This window comes from Mya arenaria, chromosome 8 (genome assembly GCF_026914265.1).
Source record: "Mya arenaria isolate MELC-2E11 chromosome 8, ASM2691426v1".
In the NCBI taxonomy this organism is placed as follows: Eukaryota; Metazoa; Mollusca; class Bivalvia; order Myida; family Myidae; genus Mya; species Mya arenaria.
In genome coordinates this window covers 60,173,152-60,194,661 of record NC_069129.1, presented here as the reverse complement: position 1 = coordinate 60,194,661, position 21,510 = coordinate 60,173,152, and the positions used below count along the sequence as shown (strand labels likewise).

The following is a 21,510-nucleotide window of genomic DNA, read 5'->3' as shown; positions in this document are numbered from 1 at the left end:
TCAACATTTAATTTCCTCCGAAATTCGAGGCCCAAACATGATATATCTCACGCCCTTATCACGCATTTTCTATACCAGACTTGTAGGCCCGATAGTTCTATTTGAGTTTTGGAACTTTTATATGCACATTACACACACTTTATTATACTTGAATTGATAAAATCAATAAAGTCAAGAATAACACCTTGCACGTAGTTTAAATAAATATCAAACTTGCTTTGGTTGAAAAAAACAACATTTTTTGTTCAAAGTGTTTGAGTAGATATTAGTTTATATTGCATTTTTGGTTACTTAAATTTTGTCATTTTTTCAAAAAAGTTGAAGGCCTAGGTCTACAAGGCCTAAATGTAGCTACGCCACTGATGAATAATGACTTTTTTAAACATGTTTTTCGCAGAGAGCTTGGTTTAACAACTGTGTTCATAAGTTCATATATAACGATTCCATCACCTAGCTACTGTAACGCACCTGTCATTATTTTGCCCGCCTGGGGGGGGGGGGGGCGGCGGGCATACACGGGGCTTTAGACAGAACACCATTCCTGAAAGGCGGGAATTTGACAAACTTATTGAATCCGGGTCCCGGGAAATAGACTTTGTCCGGGGAGTAACCGCGAAAAGTCGAAAGACGACGGCGATATTTTTATTAGTAGTCACGCGACATACAATTACGTCATAATACAGTCATTTGTGACGTAATAATGTTCTCATCTTGTTCACTCTCGAGAGAGGATTTGTTCAGTCAGGAAAATAAGTTTATTTTATAGACAATTATTCAGATGGAGGAACAGTTTCAGGAGTTTAAAGACTCTGTGAACGAAAGGATTATCGGCGTAGAACGAAATCTACAGACAGTGATTCAGAAACTTGATATTTCTTCCGGATTTGTAAATTCACCACGTGAAGGGTGCTTCTCGGTAAACGACCACCCAGAAAGTAGCCACGTGTTGGCTCCCGGTACCGCAGCTCTAACTGCCACCGGGTCTAATTCTGATATCCAGGGGGATTTTTCCGCACTGAAGGACAGTTTGGCACGGATTAAGCTGCCGACAGAGCTACGACTCAACGAATCCCGTCAAGGAATCAAGCGTTCGGATGTTCCTGTATTGAACATTCTTTCAAAGTGTAGCCGTTACAGTGAAACCACGGCAAAACTCCTATCGACAATTGAACCAGGATCTAGTGTAACCCAAGAAACATTGGACCAGTTGTTTCTTATTTGTCATGCTCAGTCTTTTTTGTCTTTGTCGCAATGTCTGTGTTTTTCCGATCACTTATCAGTAGACACGCCATAACCTTATTGACCTGTATGTCAATTGTCTTCAGTCAGATCTGGGCATGTATCAGGAACAGATATCCTTGATAACGTATCTGGAATGGGTCCTTGCCCGTCGATGCATGTTTGACGACTTGGTTTAAGTACATATATGGGCTAAAGTATTGTATAGCTTTTCGGTGCACATCGATCAAGGACTTCCATGTTAAAAAAAAAGATCACAATGTTGACGATTTTTTTAGATGTTTCCAGGAGATCGTCACTACTCCAATTCATAGAAGATAATGGTTCGCCAGTTAAAGATGCAATCTTACTCCCAACTAAGATTTACCACAATTAATACAAATGTTTTGATATACCAAAATGGATGAATATAATTATATACATGTCGAAAACAATGGTTCATATGAAAGATACCGAGTTTAATTAGAAAGAAAGGTGCAGAGAACACGATATTTCTACCTTATTAGTAGTAGAACACAGTAAATATTTTAGCATTCACCAATCATTTAATATAGTTTGCGTTTTCATCTATTAAAACACGGTTATAATCTTGTTATCATGCAGTAATTAATATTTTCCATAAATGTATTATTTAGTAATTAGTGAATGACGTACCTCTAAAACTTTGTTATACATGTGCATGTTTTGATTTTGAATAATAGTGTCACTTTAACGTTTCATTATGGATATTGATTAAATATACAGGTGTATATTTCAGGTGTAAGTTTAGATTTCTACAAAACAAAATGGACACAAAGAAAGGCGGTCAGTTTACTTCCCGACCCGACGAATTGTACATAATCTATGAGCACGAGTACCGGAACCACAAACAGGAGTATAACGTGAACGCCGACGGGCGCATTTGCTATCAAGACCGGGACACAGCGAAAATCACGATAAGGGTATTATGCGTCAATTCAGTGCCGACGTCACACCGACGCAAAAATATTGACGTCCGAGACTCATAGCTGAAACCACGACGACATCTAAAACACGTCTAGAGATAATAGTGAACCTATTAAACTGCTTTATATGGTGGCATATTACTGCCGTAAGATAACCTGATAGCGTTCGCGAATTGTTACGTGTTTAATAACCGCTTAATTTTCGCGATAATCATCTAGCAGTCTAGTTAATATTCGCGTTACCTTTTTGGTAAGATAAATATCATAAGACTAAGAACAGGCTTTAAAGTGTCCAGAACTGCCACCTACCTTTTTAGCTGTTCAACACTAACAGGTTAACTAGCTATGGTTTTCGAATTCCACAAATAAATGAAGTAACATACTAACTGGTTAACGTTATAAGATTCGTGTTACCACTTAGCTATAAATGCATTCCAGATTCAGGCGCTAACAGGTTATCTAGTTATGGTTTGCGATTTCAACTAAATAAGTAACATAATAACTGGTAAGCGTTATAAGATTCATGTAACCAAAAAGTAACGCGAATATTAATTAACTAGAGAGCTAGCTTTTTATCGCGAAAATTTAGTGATTAACACAAAACATTCGCGAACGTTAACATCTTACGGCAGTTATATGCCACCATAGTTTTACAAATTAAATAGAGACGCTAAAACTTGGAGTTCTGCCCAGACCAAGGGACATGTTTATATGATTTTTAAAAAATCAAGGGTTATCGTTTTCGGAATTCTTCGGCCTCACGCGGTATGAAACTGCGCAGTTTATTCTAATGCGAGCAAAGGAGATAGACGGATAGCTATGCAGTTTTTGTCATTACTGAGGTAGGCTTTCATTATTATATTGCATTACTGTGTACATGTCTTACTTTTGTTACTGTATCTTTGACATATAGTAGCATATATGTTGTTTTCAAATTGAATGATTTCCTATCCGCTGATAGTTGCTATGATAACACACTGGTGCAGGGTGCACTAGCGGATCAAGGAGGGGTGGGGGCGCCCTAAATCGTCCATTTTTCTTTTTATATTAATAGGAGATATTAAAAAGGAATAAAATACTCCCAAAAAGCACCATCTCGGACTAGGAATTGTTAAAATTTTCTTTGGGGAGGTTTGGGGTTACGCCCCCTCAGACGCCGAATCCTGGATTCACTCCTGGAGTGCGTTGTTATGCCACACACATTTGACATCCAATTTTGCATGTATCTTAATATATTTATGGTGTTTGTTAGGGACACGTATTGAATTGATGATACTGTTGCGTTATTGGTTTAGTCCAACCAGTCAATTGTAACCACGGCCCTCCAGGTCCAGGGGATAGCGGGGACTTTGAATTTCGGTTCAGCCAACCCCGGGTAAAATTCCCGGCCTGCGGGGACGAACTGCTGGTAAATTCCCCGCCAAATGCCCCCGAACCCCAGGGACCCTTGGTAAGGCCCATTCCCCGCTATTTTTGGCGCGAAAACAAAACCACCGCATTCACCCGGCACTGTGGGGCCACCTGGAATGTAAGAACACGGCCAATTTCCCCGGTATCCCCCGGATCTGGGGGGGGCGTGGTTACAAATGACTGGTACATTACAACAGCATGCGGAATGGGTTAGACTAATAAGATCTCAAATGGAGTTACATGTTTATTCATTTATATATTGACCAAGGTTAGGTAGAACGAAAACCAGTCTAAGGCGAACTAGTATGGACGAAGGGAAAAACAAACACGTTGATTGAATGAAAAAGTGCATTTATTCAAAATGCCATAAAAGTGTTCTAAGCTAATATATATACACATGTAGTTTTTACAAAAGATCATATCTGGGTGGATATTCATTTATACCCACGCATCAAGTGAAATACAATACTACAGGCATAGCTACGTATGAAACGTAGTATTCAGTATGAATAACTACAATAGAGTAATATGCTGTGGTATATCAAGACGTGTGTCGATACATTTAGATTAAGAATGCAACAGATACCATATTGTGCGATATGGGTGAAATTTGCGGTTAGTTGTTTCGTCTAATAGCAAGTTTTTTTGCATTTCGGGTTTGAAATGGCAATAATTTTTGGTAAAAGTGTACTGTTTTTTAAAGATAATTATCGCTGTCCAAGGGAAACCCAAAATTGTTCAGTTTGGGTAAAGTTATGGCCTTTTGGACATGGACATCTCGGCAAATATCTATAGGGAAATACAGGGAAAAGTCGTCACTCTTACAAATATTGAAGAATAATAGTATAATATATATTTAATTATTGTTAGTTATTACTAGTTACAGTACTGTTGGGGGTGGGGGTGGTAGGGTGTGACATAACAACGCACCCTGCCCCTGTGTGCAAAAGCAGGACAAAATTTGTACAAATCACAAAGTAGGAAAATTATTATGTTTAAAATTATTTTATTATTAAATATTTAAAACACGGAAGAAAATAGACATGATTGTATGCAGTTTGTTTCACCATAAAGATTGTTATCATCGGGTATAATGGTGAAATACGGTAGAATGATATCTTTTGTTCGTTGCACTCCCGACTCCCGCATGTTTATTTATGAAGCGTATAAATGAAATTATTAGGGATGCAAACGAATATTCGAATATTCGATCGAACGTTTGGTATTCGAATGTCAAAATAGGTATTCGAATATTCGATGTTTTTGTTGAATTAATAAATTAATAAACTTTTTGCCTACAACTGTCATCTTCGTCTGTCTTGTTTTTACAACGATGGACCCCTAATGCCATAGGTGTGAACTTGATGACACTATACACGCGTCATATCGGATATATCGCCGGGAACTATAAACAGTCCCCGTAATTTTGCATTTACTGGCTGTTAGACAAGTGACATAAAACACATTCCAATTATTTTGGGTACATTTAAATGACCATGCCAATTAAGAGTTTAAGAGATCGGCCTTTATACCAATGTTTTGTCTTCATTGCTTATCAAGCTTGGCGATATTGCTCAAATCGCCTTGATGATATGAAGGACATGTGCTTTAAACTGTTTCCATGTTTTCAATATAACGCTCTTGCGTACAAAAATTAACTGTATGGTTTAACGTTTAAGGATATATGTCCTGTATTGTTGTACAATACCTAAGGCAAAAGCGACGTTAAGTCATGGTGTCGTTTTCTATAAATATATTTCGTAAATATCAATCCCAGAACGAGGCTGCAAGTCCAACGTTGGCACATATCGTCATTTAACCGGGACAAACGCAATTCCCTGATCTTATATTGCATTGTTTACAAAAATGAACGCAGGGGTTGTTTTTTTTTCAAAGATATATCGCTTTTCTTGGGATATATTTTGAAAATGGGGAAATCCAGAGGCTAATTTGTGGAACAATAATGGTCCGTCGCGTGTACCGAATACGACCAGGAAGGGTAACAGGGCCCCCACTATTACGTTAGTGAATAATAATAGTTTACTACAATTCTTAAAGGTTCATTTTGGTGTTCGAATATTCGAATATTCGATCGAAAGAATTACCGAATATTCGAATATCACTTTTGCCATTCGTTTGCATCTCTAGAAATTATTGATTTGTCTTTTCAATTTCGCAGGTTTACATTTATGTAACAAAGTCTGAGGCGTTAAAAGAACTATGGGTAAGTTTACTTACTTCGAAAACACTTTTTTGTTAATTACCCATACCCATTATTTAGTTTCGAAAGGTAATGCATGTTTTAATTACAAATGTACCATCGACAATGTATACCGACCTTGATGCGGACATCATGTTCGCTTTATGGTTTCAACTATTTTCAGTTCAAAACACAGTACTACATTCAGTTCATTGCACGGGAATTAGCAAACTAAATACACATATATATTTCATATGTCTAACGGCAAACGGCTATAATTTAAAACGATTTCATACGCCTGATTTTAGAACGTATTATTGTTTTACCTGCGGAGTTTGGGTGGGCGGGCATATGGCGACGTCCAGTTTGTTGTCCGATTACTAACCTTTGAAGCCAATGTCCAATCACCACCAAATTTGGTCAGAATGTGTATAGGCAGAATAACTCCGTCAGGTTATGTAATCAGCGAGGTTGCCACCGTCACTCGAAGAGTTATAACCCTTGGATTGTAAAAAAAAATGTATTAACAGTGTCTTAATTCTCTCTAAACGGGCTTAGTTTGCGATAGTTTGCGATAGTATGCGCTCTTGTTTGTTTTCTAAAATCGATGAAGTAAGTTGCATAATAAGTTACAAAAATGGCCTAGCAGTTAAGTTTACGGACGTTATTTAACCGATATCATAACTCAAGTACAACGTTTAACGACCAGTTCCTGTTCCTGACAAAATTATACAATATAAGCGACATTATATACTTGCTGTTGACTATTTTAGCGTGCGGGGGCAGGGGTGATGCGGTCCGGATGCGGCAGCCGCAGTTCAGCGCCATGAGACAACCGCCTTTGATTAGGCAGTTGCGAGGGATCCTTGCTGAGTATCCGGATGGAGGGCAGATTCTGAAGGTGCGGGTTGCATACTATTTTGTTGTTTAACGTTTGTGTGTAGTCTTACACTAATGTTAAGCTCTGTCACGCGTTCTCAACATTTCTTGCAACATGTGATTTGTCGAGAAAACGAAGTTCTGCAGGGCGAGGTTCCATGCCGACAACGCTTTTTTATCAACATTCCTTTCTAAAAAGTCGATTAATCTATGCAAATACGTATACAGAAAACGTGATATCTCCGGCGAGGCAAGCTTTGATCCCAGGGGCATCATTTTAGCATGGTGTTGAACAAGCACTGCATGATGCTATATAAATTATCAAAAGTCTTGGCCTGCAGAGAATCTGAATATTTACAAACTTGTTTTTACTATAAAGGTATAAAGAACAATGACTTCCTAAGCAACCAACGACTACACTAGCAACCGTTTAGTTTTGAGTGAATACATGCATCAATATCAACAATGATTCCGCAGCAATCGGTAGATTCCATAGTAAACAATGTTTTCCTAAGGAACCACTTATTTTCATAGCAACAGCCAATGTCCAACCAATGATTACCTTGACAACCATTTTCTTCCTTAGCAACCTGGTAAACCATCAAACAACCAGCAACCACGTAATACCTCGACGAGAAGCAACTCCCTTAGTACCCACTGTCTTGTTGGTCACTTTAATTAGATAAACGCTTTAGAGACAGTTTTGCCTTCTTGTTCTGTATTGACTCTCATAATTATATCTCTCATTCATATAAGGTTAAGGTCGAAATTTAGACTTATTTTCCTGTCACATAGCAGAAATAATTCAATTCAAGTACATCATCTCCCTGACCGCTTATTGTCATTTTGTTGGGACTTATATGTTGCGAAGTGATACCTTTGACATTGTACATTATCTTATATTTCTCAAAGTTGTTATTGTCTATACTCTGCACTTGCTCTTTATACGGACAATTGACTGTCTGTAAACGGTAAATGAATCATTTTAAATCATTTATGTATAAAATTCACTATGCGTAATCCACAGGAGTTGATACAAAACGCAGAGGACGCTGGTGCGCGAGATGTGAGCATTCTTCTGGATGCGGGGCGCACCAACAGGGATGTTGGGGACATGGCCCCGGTTTACACCAAGTTCTTCCAGGTAACAAATTCTTGGCTTCAGTCTTTAGTCCTTTTTGGTCTCACGAAATGATTTTGTAACTAATGGATATTTTATGTTACCAATTATTCGAAAAAGCTATGACTAAACGCATGATTTTACGCTGCCTGCGACAAATAGGGATCATGCTGTCTGACTTAGTCGTCTTCTTACACTTTCCTTTCCGTTTTCTAACTTTTTCATTTGTTACCGAATCTTCTCCAAACTTGTTCACAATATTTTGGCATATAATATCTCCACCGATTTCGATCCAAATTTGACTGAACTCTTTGACCGCTCTCGAACTATAGCGTTTTATTCAATCTGTTTTCAAGGTGTTACACTGTTTGAGGGCATAACATATCAAACAAGTTTGATCAACAGCCTGATCACACTATCCACTCTGTATTTACGGTCCTTAAATTGTAACAATTATGCCCTCTTCGAAGAAGCGGTCGAATATGGCTTTGCTTTTGTCGGTCCATCGGTAAGTCGGTCGGTCGGTAGACCAAACCTCGTCCGATTGATAACAAGATAACGCTTGGGCCCACATACAGTAGGGGAACTAGAAGCTATAAGACAAATATGTATGCTGAACGTTCGCTGTGCATTGCGTCATGTTATTAAACATTTTCTGAACTAGATCAAAGGCATAACTACTTGATTCAAATGGTTTACTTTTTGTTTTCGAAACATGCGAGGAACAGATGCTAGCATTGGTTTAAAGATTAAGGTTGTGTTATAAAAAGGAATTATTGCATTTAAATGAGGGCATCTGGATTTGCTTTGGCGCGTAAATTTAGTAGTTTGGCAACCCCGACAGGCGTCATATCCGATTTTCGGTATTCTAGAGTACTTTGTCATTTACGGACACATTGCTTATGCTTAATTGCCTAGTTTAATCCTTCTATAAGTGACCCCCCCACCTCCAAAAAAAAATAATATTGTACACAGTGTTTTGATCTTAATCTAAATGTCTATATGTCAGTGTCTTATCAGATCTCCGATCTGAATATCATGCTGTGCAGTTTTGGAGTTTTTTTAGAAATGGGCCCTAAATGACACTGAACCAACAAACAAATAAACAGGAAACTGGCCCCTACTGTGACATCAGTGCAATTAGCAGGATTATGTTCAGCAGAGGATTGTTTAAATATGGTAGTTCCATTTCACAAAACTCAATCTGTACATAACGGCATCCAGTATGTGCGTATAAAGCGATGTCATACATGTATATAGAATGCAGGTTCCAGTCCCGTGCGTATATTGCCATGAATCTGTACATTACAGACAACCTCCTTGTGTGAATATAGGCATAGAATATGTATATTGGAAGTCCCAGCCAATGCTTGTATAACGAAGGAATATGTACATTATAACTCAATTCCTTGTGCTCTTGCATAACAATAAATATGTACGCTACAAATCTCCGCTCTTTGCGTTAACAAACTGTAAACAATAGATTTGTTGATTGCATGCACCCGCTCTGAGAGCGTTTGGCGATAATTACAAATTACAGGTCTTTGTTTGTGTATAACGAAGAAATATGTACGCTGCAGGTGATCGCTGATCGTGTTTAACGATAGAAGTTGAACCGGTCCCGCTTTGTACTCGAATTTCGATGAAATTTGAAAATTACAAGTTTCGAGTTGTGTGTGTCTAACAATGAAATCTGTATTTCACGGGCCCCGCTCTGTGCATATTACAATTAAATGTGTGCATTGCATGTACCGCTTTGTCGTATATCATAAGCGATTGTGTTTGTTTATTGTAGGTACTCTTTGTGTGGGTATCAATTCCACTGTACGTATATAACGAAGAAAAATGTATAATATAACCGTAACCACTCAATTCTTTTATAACAAAAGGATATGTATACTACATTTTGATATGTGTACAACGAAGTGAATTTACAGTGAATCATCTTGCGCTCTATACAGTGATAAACCCCGGTATGCGTTTGTAACGATATGATACATTAGTGTTATTATGCCCCCTTTCGAAAAAGAGGGGTATATTGCTTTGCACATGTCGGTCGGTCGGTCCGTCGGTAGACCAAAGCTTGTCCGAGTGATAACTCAACAATTCCTGGACTTATGATCATTAAACTTGACATGAAGGTTGGGCCTGACTAGTAGATGACCCCTATTGATTTTAGGGCTCATCAGGTCAAAGGTCAAGGTCACAGTGACCTTTAATGGTAAAATGATTTTAAAGCTTGTCCAAGTGATCACTCAACAATGTCTAGACCTATGACCAACAGACTTGATAAGGAAGTTGGGCCTGACCAGTAGATGACCCCTATTGTTTTTGGGGGTCATCGGGCCAAAGGTCAAGGTCACAGTGACCTTGAATGGTAAAAGGTTGTCCGTGTGATAACTCGACAATGCCTGCAACCATGGCCCTCATACTTGACTTGCAGTCTGGGCCTGCCCAGTAGATAACTCCTTTTGTTTTTGGGGTCATCGGGCCAAAGGTCAAGGTCACAGTGACCTTGAATAGTAAAAGGTTGTCCGTGTGATAACTCGACAATGCCTGCTTTCATGGCCCTCATACTTGACTTGGAGGTTGGGCCCGATCAGTAGATGACCCCTATTGTTATTGGTGGTCATCGGGCCAAAGGTCAAGGTAAAAGCGACCTTCAATGGTAAAAAGGTTGTCCGTGTGATAACTCAACAATGCCTGCAGCATACTTGATTTGGAGGATGGGCCTGACCAGTAGATGACCCCTATGGTTTTTGGGGTCATTAGGCCAAAGGTCAAGGTCAAGGTCACTGTGACCTTGAATGGTAAAAGGTTGTCCGTGTGATAACTCGACAATGTCTGCACCCATTGACCTCAAACATGACTTGGAGGTTGGGCCTGACCAGTAGATGACCCCTATTATTTTTGGGGGTCATCAGGCCAAAGGTCAAGGTCACAGTGACCTTGAATGGTAAAAGGTTGTCCGTGTGATAACTCGACAATGCCTGCACCCATGGCCCTCATATTTGACTTGGAGGTTGGGCCTGTCCAGTAGATAACCACAATTGATTTTAGAGGTCATTGGGCCAAAGGTCAAGGTCACAGTGACCTTGTATGATAAAAGGTTGTCCGTGTGATAACTCAACAATGCCTGCACCCATGGCCCTCAAACTTGACTTGGAGGTTGGGCCTGACCAGTAGATGACCCCTATTGATTTAAAGGGTCAGTTCAAGGTCACAATGACCTTGAAAGCAAGCTCAACAATTCCTGGACCTATGGTCATCAAACTTGACATGAAGGTTGGGCCTGACCAGTAGATGACCCCTAATTAGTTTGGGGTCATCGGGCCAAGGTCAAGGTCACAGTAACCTTTAACGCAAAAAGGTTAAGAAATCTTCTCCCAGTGATATCTCAACAATGCCTGAAACTATGATCATCAAACTTGACATGGAAGTTGGACCTAACCAGTAGATGACCCTTATTGATTTTAGGAGTCTTCGGGTCAAACGTCAAGTTCACAGTGACCCTGAATGCGAAAATGTTTCGAGTGACAACTCGACAATGCCTGCACCTATGGCCCTCGAACTTGACATGCGTCTGACCTGTAGATGACCCCATATGATTTTAGAGGTCATCAGGTCAAAGGTCAAGGTCACAGTGACATTGAACGAAAAAAGCTTGTCTGTGTGATAACTTGTCAATGCCTGCACCCATGGCCCTCAAAATTGACATTTAGATTTTTGGTGACCAGCTGATGGATTTTGAGGTCATAGAGTCAAAGGTCATGGTCATAACACACCATATCCTCACACTTTCAATGATCATAATCTTGAAACTGCCTCAACGGCATCCAATGTCAGTGACAAATCAGCTGTGAGTTCGGACCATGCATATTTCATTCAATTGCCCATATAACCCTGAAAACATGGCGCTCGGGGGGGGGCATAATGTTTGACAAACATCTCTTGTTAGTACTGCGTTTTGATCCGGGAGCTTGTATTCGACTCGAGTGAATTTTTGCAGATTCGGATTTCACGAGGCAAAATTCCACGAGAGACGAATAAGACATTCTGGATCAAAACGAAGTACTAATAACCCTTTATTATATACTATTTAAATCACTTAAAAGCCACATATTTTCATAATAAATGTCATTTTAACGACGCACTATTTTGTTTTATGACGTCATTTTAACATCGCGCAACGATACTTGCTATGACGTGACGTCACAAGAGTGAAATAAGGCCGTAATGCTCTGGCCCCGATTTTTCGAAACTTCTTAAGCTTAACAGGCTTAAGTAGCTAATTTCAATTAGCTAAAATACATACTTAAATTGAACTTTTATGACAGGAAAATGGTTGATTGTGATAAGCATAAATTTAATTCCTATCCAAAATATTAAAGTTTTTAAAGAAGTAAATATTACGCAAATTATTGAAAAACAAAAATAGCGAGCTTAGATACTGCTATAAGAGACTTAAGAAGTTTCGAGAAATTGGGCCCAGGAGTGTAATACGGACTAACGTATTTATCAATATGTATTGCGTGTGGATTTATTTAAGGAATGAATTGCGGGGTTGATGTCATTATCGGGGTATGAACGCAATTGGGTTGGTCAATGTGTGTGGAGTCCGAAGGACTTTGACCAACCCAATTGCGTTCATATCCCCGATAATGACATCAACCCCGCAATTCATTCCTTATATTTACACAAATAGATCACTATTTCATTCAAGAATTGTTTAAAAAATACTTCATTTCATTTAAGAAAACCTTTTAGTAATCCGTTCTTACCCATTCTGTAAATAGAACGACCCGACTATAACCGGAACCATTTTTTTCAAATAACGCGGGAAAAGATCAACCACTTGAAATCACTTTAAAACGTAAAATTGAAACACTTCTGGTACCAATATATTTAAAATATAATAAACTAACAATTTTAAAAATGTTGATCTATATTTTACGGGACCTGCAGACACAATACAACCAATAGCAAGATCAGTAGCTTTCATGTATATTGTTATGCAATGAATTACGATCCGAACATATCCGAAGATGTTGCGTTCATCGATTGATGAACGCAATGGCCGAAAAGCAGTTTATTTAAGGAATGGAAGTTGAGGTGTTAATATGTTGGGTATATAATAATTTACTTAATAGTTAACTGTTCTAAGGTCAGAATCCCGATCTTGGCCTGTTAATCATGAGAAAAATGCTCCTTGTTTATGGCCTGATATACCGATCATATACTATGGTGGTTTATAGCCACAGCATTGGCTCATTGTATGACATCCACTCTGTCGGCGTATACCAAAGGATATAGTAATTTACATTACTTTGGCTTTGTGTATTTAAGTGTATAGCGTTGGCTGTTTACATTTCAGGCTCCCGCACTTTGCGTGTATAACGATGCAGTGTTCACGGAACAGGACTGGGAGGGCATTACGATGATATACAGCAGCATAAAAGAGGAGGACAAATCTAAAGTCGGTAGATTCGGGCTCGGATTCAAGTCTGTGTTTCACATTACAGGTAGCTTACTGGCCATCTTTTGAAATGATTTGTTCGCTGTGTCCTTTCAGATTTGTTATATCTGTTAATTTCGGTTGGGATTTAAGAATATTATAAACCTCACACTTGTGTTGCTTCACCGTCAATCATAGTGTCCTTCCATATTTGTTCTATCTGTTGATTGCTTTTGGGAATTAAGAATAACTTCACACTTCTGTTTGCTGTGATAGGGCGTGTCGTTGTAATAGTCAAGGTTCAGTATCCACTAACTTAGTTCGTCGTTTAAACTCGAGGAAAAGTCTATTTTTTATAAACTCCAGGACAAAAGAAACACCACACCTTTGTATGAAGTGAAAAATAAAACTTTGTAAGATATATATTTTAACAATAACAATTTCATAGGAGCGAAAACTATCAAAAAGCGCATATACAATTTATTTGATTTGGTAAAAAAGCAACGTTGGTTGATAAAAGACGTCGGAACGGAAGAGGGGTAAAGTTTTCTCATGAGCTTTAATAATGAGTATGCCCACCCCCACGTTGGAGACATTCTCTTACTCTGGACGGCATTGATCGACACAAACATCGCACCACTTGCCGCGGAATAAGAGCCGATTCCTCTCTCAATGCGTTGTCAACTCATAACGGGTCCTTGGGGCTGGGAGACGTCGTCGAAAACGACGTCCTAATTCATCCCACACATGTTCAATAGGGTCTAGATCCGGTGACTTTGAGGGCCATTCTAGAGTATTAAATATGGTTTATGGCACCCCACACCTTAACACTCCCCTCTCCGTATCGATCAGTTTTTAGAATGACGTTCCTGTTGAATCGTTCCCCTCGTCGACAATACACTCGCGCTCGGCCATCAGTGTGGAACAAGTTAAAGCGTGATTCATCACTGAACACAAAATTGTTCCAAACACGCCTTCGAAGATGATTCTGAGCCCAGTGACACCTTGCTCTTCGATGACGTTCCGAAAGATTGGGTCAAAAGCACATGAAAGCAATTCAAAAAGCGTTCGCGCAAACGACGTTGTATGTATACGGGGAGTGGTTACCCAAGGTGCACCTGAGCGAGGTCGTTCATTTACTATCCTTGTATCCCTAAATCGTCTCACAAGACGCACAATAGTCGATCTACTCACCCTTAACCGAGTTGCGACAATAGACTGGGAAACACCAGCATCGATTTGGCCTAAAATCCTATAAGGATTTCAAATTTTAAACGTCGCATTTTTAATTTCGCTTTTTATAATTATGTAGTGTAATCGACTGTAAATCGTTCATAAAACACAATTTTCTATGAGGATTTTTCGATTCTCACGGACACGAACCCCGATGTGCACGTGCACGAATAACCAATGAAGGGGTTAAAAATTGCAAAAAAATCACTTGTATATTTATACATGGAAATGTTATGGGGATATCTTTCGATTTCCACGATTGTTTTGTGGCATATTGGTTTTCTTACAATATATAAATGATGCGTTTCTTTTGCCCTCGAGTTTATATATTGCTACATCTATCTATCTATCTATTTTTGTCTAAAATATCAGGATTTACCATTGTTCATAATCTCAGTGAATGTGACCCTGGTTTACCATTCAATTGGTCGATTTTCATGAATAGTATTGCTTCAACAGCCCCATTCAAGTTTTATAACAATGCCTGTGTTTACACAATTTCCCCCTAAAAAAAGAAGATACCATGTTTACGGCAATGCAAGGGTATGTGGCAATGTACTGTCTTTTCTTTACAGACTATCCTTGTATTATCAGCGGACATAAAATGCTGTTGATTGATCCGCAACAACGGATTGACAGAGTAACTGCCCTCTTTGATATACCCTTCTTGCACGATCCCACGGAGGGACTTGACATGAACCATTTTTACAATTGCCTTGGTGGATATTTTGGCGTAGATCAGCGTATGATTAGTGATGGACATTACAACGGAACGTTGTTCTGGTTTCCTTTAAGGGAAAGAGCGTCCCCTTTGTCTGATACATTATACGACGAACGGAAGATTCTTGATCTTTTGGATGGCTTGAAGTCTGAGGCACCTAGCATCCTCATTTTCTTAAGAAATCTTGAATCGCTGACAGTTTTTACAGCGAAAGAATGCTATCAACGTACATCAACATTCGGTACGCATGAACAAAATCGAAAACGGGCTAGTTTTCATGTTCGCATCAAAGATGCTGAGCACCATGTTCAACATTCAAGGGAAGAGTTTATTGCCAACATGGACACAAACAATAGTGATGTCACAAGTATGACAGATTACTTCATAGAAGTTACAAAAGATGGACAGGTTACAGATTACCATTGGGCTGTGTTAAACTACTTTGTTGGCACCTCTGCCTCTGGACAATTTCTGACATTAATCAATGACAAAGACATATGCATGAGTCCTTGTGTTTCCATTGCGGTTTCTTTAGATCAGTCTCGTCAACAGTTTGAGGGACATATATATTGCTTCATGCCTTTACCGAAAGAAGGATCAAAGCTTACCGGTTTACCTTTTCATGTGAACGGATTCTTTGCGCTAAGCCAAAACAGACACCATCTGAAATGGGTAACAGATGAACAGAAGATGCAGAAAATATATGACAAAAATGTTTTATGGAATCAATATATGGTGACTGAGGCATTGCCAAAGGCGTTCAAAGCTATATATCTCTATCTGGTACAAAGCGCACAGCGAAATGGAAACACAAATGAGGATATAATGAATATTAATAGACTCATTCCTGATGTTGCCAATGTCTTAGACAAGTGGAGAGAGTTCATGCTCAATGCTTTAAGCTTGGTCAAGTCTGAGAAGATCTTCTTCTGCAGACATTTAAACGCTTGGATTCCATTGCAGCAGAGTATATTTGCCTCGTTTGATAATTTACCAAGACATCTTGACCACGTTCGTTCTTCGGTGAAGAAATGTTTACAATACATGGGTCAGTATCTTGTTGAAGTGCCAGATGAAACTGTTTCTACATTCAAGCAATTATTTCCTGGACAAGTAACGGACGTGACACCTTTACTGTTGGCTAGATACATGAGACAAAATATGAAGTACTTTGATTTGGACGACAAGGCGAAATTGAATATTCTCAAATACCTTATCTCCGATGCTGATGTCACAAAGCTTGAAAATTTGCACCTGATACTGCTTGCGTCGCATGATTGGGCTGCGTTTCAACAGTGGGGAGAGCCGATCTACATTTGCGATGAAAAGATCATATCCCTGTTTCCGTTGCTGGCAAACAGGTTTCTTGCTCCAGATGCAAGGGAGACCGTTTACAAATCAGGTACGTAGAAAAGATTGAATCTAAGGATTGTTAATTCATATTTTCCTGTTGTTCTCCCGCTAAGTCCAAATTATAGTACGAAAGATGAAAACTAATTATATTGACTTATTATGTCCATGCGAATCAATAAAGTCTTGCAAATGTCGGGGTTTTGTTAGATTAACTACCTGGCACAACTCTTCCTGTTTAATACAACAAAGCTTTGTAGACATTTTTATAACGGACAACACAATAATTTGGAGATCACCAAAGCGTGTTTAAGCGTGTTTCCGTCAACCACTTTCAAACTTCCTAAAAACTCTCTAGTTCCATCTGCAATTGTTTTCAACAATACAGATTTAAATACCTTCGTCCTTAAAACTGTATCAACCATTAACTGGGATGAAAACTATATGTTGAGTGTAAATAAGCAATGCAAAAACATAATTTACAATAACTAGTACATGCGATTTTGACTGTTTCCCTTCTTATAGTTGATAGCAAATATTGAAGTCTGGATATGTGGGAAATTTCAGCATGTAAACAATCTGAAAAAAATTGTATTGAAGGGATGTTTCAACTCACGGAAATCACAGATACTGCAATTAAAACATTACTTCAAGAAACGATGTCGAGATACCTTGATTGGACCGACACAGTTAGCGACAGTTCACCGATAAATGTCCAGTGGCTTGAAAACGTTTGGGGAGTCATTGGAAGATACATTGAAAACTTCGATTCCTTGTCGCTGGTGCCGTATCTGCAAAGTGGAAGCTTTCTCAACAAGTACAGAGTCAAGTTGATTCCTTTAAGCACCCCATTCTTGGTCCTCGGTGCATGCCGTGGCACTACGATTTCAAAAGAGCTTGTTCGTCCTTTGGAGCTTCTTGGCATTACCGTTTTACCAGATGTGCCATCGTTTGTGCATCAATATGCGGGACATTTTTTAAATCCACCGTACTTAGAAAATCTCGTACAGATATTGAATGAAATTGCGGATTCTGGCAATCAAGAGAATTACATAGCCAATTTCAACATACTCTCAAATGATGCAGACAAAGAAAATTTATTCTATTTTCTTACACAAAGTTCGACATTAAACGAAAATGGAAAAAAGTTCATAACATCGTTGAACATATTTCCTGTTGTGCACGGTAGTAAAACAAAAAAGACATTCGGCGACTTGAGGGCAGTCAACAAATTTGTCGAATTACTGGTTCTAAAAAAAGTTACAATCAATGTGACGTTACCTTTCCCGTGTGTACTGGCCGGGGACCAGCATAGACGATTTCTCCAAACATTACGGATGACGGAACTCACTCTTGAGCAACTTCTTGAAGAGAAATTAATGAAACTGTCTGTGCAAGGATATACTGAAGAAAACAGAATTATTATGGAGTTCTTCCTTTCTAAAATTGGATGGTTCCAGAGCAATTCTCGTCTCTTAAAGTTGGCAGCGAAAATACCGTTTCTTTTGAAAGGGAGCGTACGCGTCAAAGCTTCTGACTTATTTGATTCATTGGATAGGGATATCGAACGACTCTTCGTTGGACAAGACACATTGTATGAAAACAGGCAAGTGTTAACGAAGTATCGCACCGAGCTAAAGATGATAGGTTTGAAAAGCTATGACAAAATTAGTGTAGATGACATATATAGCGTGGCCACTACATTACACAACTGGAGCACAAACAAAGACCACCTAGAATATATTGTTGACAAAGCAAAAGCGTTTCAAGAATACATAGAAACAAATCCTGAAATCCTTCAAATGTTATTACGATCAAGTGTAACTCTTGGTGAGGCGTTCCGGAATCTACAGTGTTTCACAAGCTACAAAGAAATGTTCGATGGTGCAGGAGAACTATGTAAACAATCAGTTTCCTTGTGTATGCCATCCAGTTTGAAAATAATGCAACAATGGAAACTTATTTGTCTTGTTCGACCTGTAATAGAATCACGCTGCGTTCCTCTGTCTACTTTCTACCAATGGCACGAAGAGCCGTCTGTTGATGATGTCCTAGAAAACCTGAAGAGAGTTAAAACGGTCATTTCGAACAGAAAGTATGAGCAAACACTTCGTTTGATGGTTGCTGAATCATTCCAATATTTACATCAGAGACTGAGAGAGACGATCGACAGGAGACAAACGTTTGTGCAGAATGCACTGGTATGGACAGAGGAGGGTTTTTGCACCCCGGATAGGGCTATAATTAAACGAGAAGGAGTAATAAGTATCAACCTCTCACCATATTTTAAATTCATTCCCCTTGAATTTGGACACATGAGGGACCTGTTTCTGGAAATTGGTTGTAATTTAACTGAAGATAAAACTGTGCTGGCACGTTTTTTGCATGACATTAGAGAAAACTATTTACAAGGACATATAACAGGTGATGAAGGTTTTGACAGAACTCGTGTTTCTTCGGTTTTAGATCGTTTGGCAAACGAAAATATTGACGAGGAATGGTTACAGGCAAATGTCATCATAATGGTTGACTCGACTGAAAATCGAATTGAATTTGCAGAACTTACAGCTTGTGTGTACGATGACGAACCCGAAATGTACATGGAAGCAAGTGATGAAGATGCCCAATTTAAGTATGTTCATCCATCTCTGAACCACCAAACGTTATTTAAATTGGGCGTGAAATCGGTCACACGAAGCTGTTTATTGGGTGCCGAAGATGTCGAGATAGAGGAATGGGGACAAAATGAACAGCTAACTACTAGGTTAAATAACATTTTAATCGATAGCTACACTGACGGCCTTTCTGTTCCAAAGGAATTAATACAAAATGCTGACGATGCTCATGCCACTCAAGTATCATTTCTATATGACGAAAGGAAGAATAATGATGCAAAAGAACGTCTATTGAGTAAGCAACTTGAAGAATGCCAAGGTCCAGCACTATGGGTGTACAATGATGCCGTGTTTACCAAAGATGACTTAAAGAATATAACTAAATTGCATGGAGCTACAAAGAAGTCCAAGAAAACGATAGGAAAATTTGGCTTAGGATTTTGTTCAGTGTACAATTTAACAGATGTTCCTAGCTTTATATCTGGTGGTTATTTGGTAATGTTTGATCCACACGGAACATACCTTCAAGGAGTAGACGCTAAACTTAGGAGTGGAATTAGAATTCCATTGTCTAAACAAATGCTTATAAAGCGGCACGAAGACCAGTTTAAGCCTTACGAAGGGATTTTCGGATGCAATCTGCTTAGTGAGTCCCTACAGAACTTCAATAAATCTCTTTTCAGATTACCTTTACGAACTGCAAAACAAGCCGATGTCAGTGAAATATCTAAAAAAGTCTATAACAATGCTGAAGTCAAAGAGTTGTTAAGCATGTTCATGAAAACTGCAGGAAATCTTTTGTTATTTTGCCAGAACGTGAAAACAATTAATCTGTACCATATTCAAGACGGCATGCCAGTAACTGAAGCAAGTCTGTGTTATACAGTTCGGAAACCATTGATACCCTTTCTTTCTGTTGGCCGAAATATAATACAAGATGCTGGTGAACATTTCGATCAGAACAAGATTCTGAATATAAATGAAACCGTTCACATCGTACAGGAATTATATCCCTGTAACATTTGGCATGAAACGCCGTGTAAAACTAAAAATCAATCAACTTGGCTAGTTACTTGGAACATGAACCCCCGAGAACACATTACGCCAGCTATAGAACATTTCCCGCTCACGGCTGTTGCAACCCCGGTTGACAAAACGACGCGTAAAATACTGCAGTTACACAAGCTTCCGTCGGGATATTATAATGAAGGGCACTTGTTTTGTTTCCTGCCTTTACCGGTGAGAACAGGATTGCGGTTTCACATAAATGGATTTTTCAATGTGACTTCTGATCGGAAAGGTCTCTTTGTTAAAACGGAAGATGATAAATCTGACCCAGGGAAAATAAAATGGAACAACGAGTTACTTGCAAAGTCTGTGGTTAAAGCGTTTACAGATCATTTGCTGCATATTGTGAGTATGGATTTTAGGTGTGAAGGAAACCTGCTCGACGTGTATGACTTATGGCCAGAAAAAGATAAGGATGTTATTGGTCCTTTTATAGCAGGGTTTTATCGACGCGTTATTGAGGAAAATATTCCAATATTTAGGGGAAGGGATTGCTATTACGCCTTTGACGAAATTCTTATGTTAGATGCAAAAATTCAAGATAGTAAACTGGAAGACATATGTTACAATATGCTTATTAATATCCCTATTGATCAATCGAAGTCCGTGATTAGAATTCCAAGATTTGTTTACAAGAATTTACAAAAGTATAATAAAGAAAAGAAACATCTTTTCACAGATACCGTTTTGTCTATGACAAAGATACTGCCATTTTTTCTTTGCTCGATTGAATCGCCGTACTGGGCTGATAAAGAAGAAGAGAGAAATTATTTACTGTGTTATGCAGTTCTTCAGGACGATCCTGAAATTGTTGAAGCTTTAAAGGAAAACAGATGTTTTCCCACTGAACCGAATGGAACATTTAAGAAAGTATTTGACCTTGTACGACACGATTCAAATATAGCCCGTATGTACCATGCAAATGAGGAAATATTCATCTCATTGAAAATGGGATTGCGCGAAGAAAACATTATGCTGAAGCTTATACAACTCGGTATGCATGATAAATTCCTTCCCGCGCACATGCTCCTGGCCAGATGTCAGAGTGTTTTGAAACTTTCGGAAAAATGTGTAGAATGCTGCAGGTCACGGATTAAATGTATTTTGTCGTATTTGAAAACTACTGAAGGGCAACGTGCGTTGGTCGAAACAGATGAACTAAAATCAGTAAAAAGTACTTACTTCCTCCCAGTCCTGACAACACCGACTGACTGGAAATTCTCATGGAGAGCAGAGTCATGTGAACATATTGTCGTTTGTGATACAAAGAAACGGT

The 21,510-nt window shown here is 38.9% G+C and overlaps 1 protein-coding gene across 1 annotated transcript; it reads left to right on the top strand.

The window, feature by feature from the left end:
• The first annotated feature begins 2,898 nt into the window (after positions 1-2,898).
• On the top strand, positions 2,899-16,908 carry LOC128243143 (sacsin-like). The gene is made up of 6 exons (XM_052960707.1): positions 2,899-3,025; positions 5,773-5,817; positions 6,567-6,694; positions 7,700-7,816; positions 13,167-13,314; positions 15,056-16,908. The coding sequence occupies exons 2-6, from the start codon at positions 5,814-5,816 to the stop codon at positions 16,609-16,611; spliced, it is 1,953 nt and encodes a 650-aa protein (XP_052816667.1). The 5' UTR covers positions 2,899-3,025; positions 5,773-5,813; the 3' UTR covers positions 16,612-16,908.
• Positions 16,909-21,510: the final 4,602 nt, after the last annotated feature.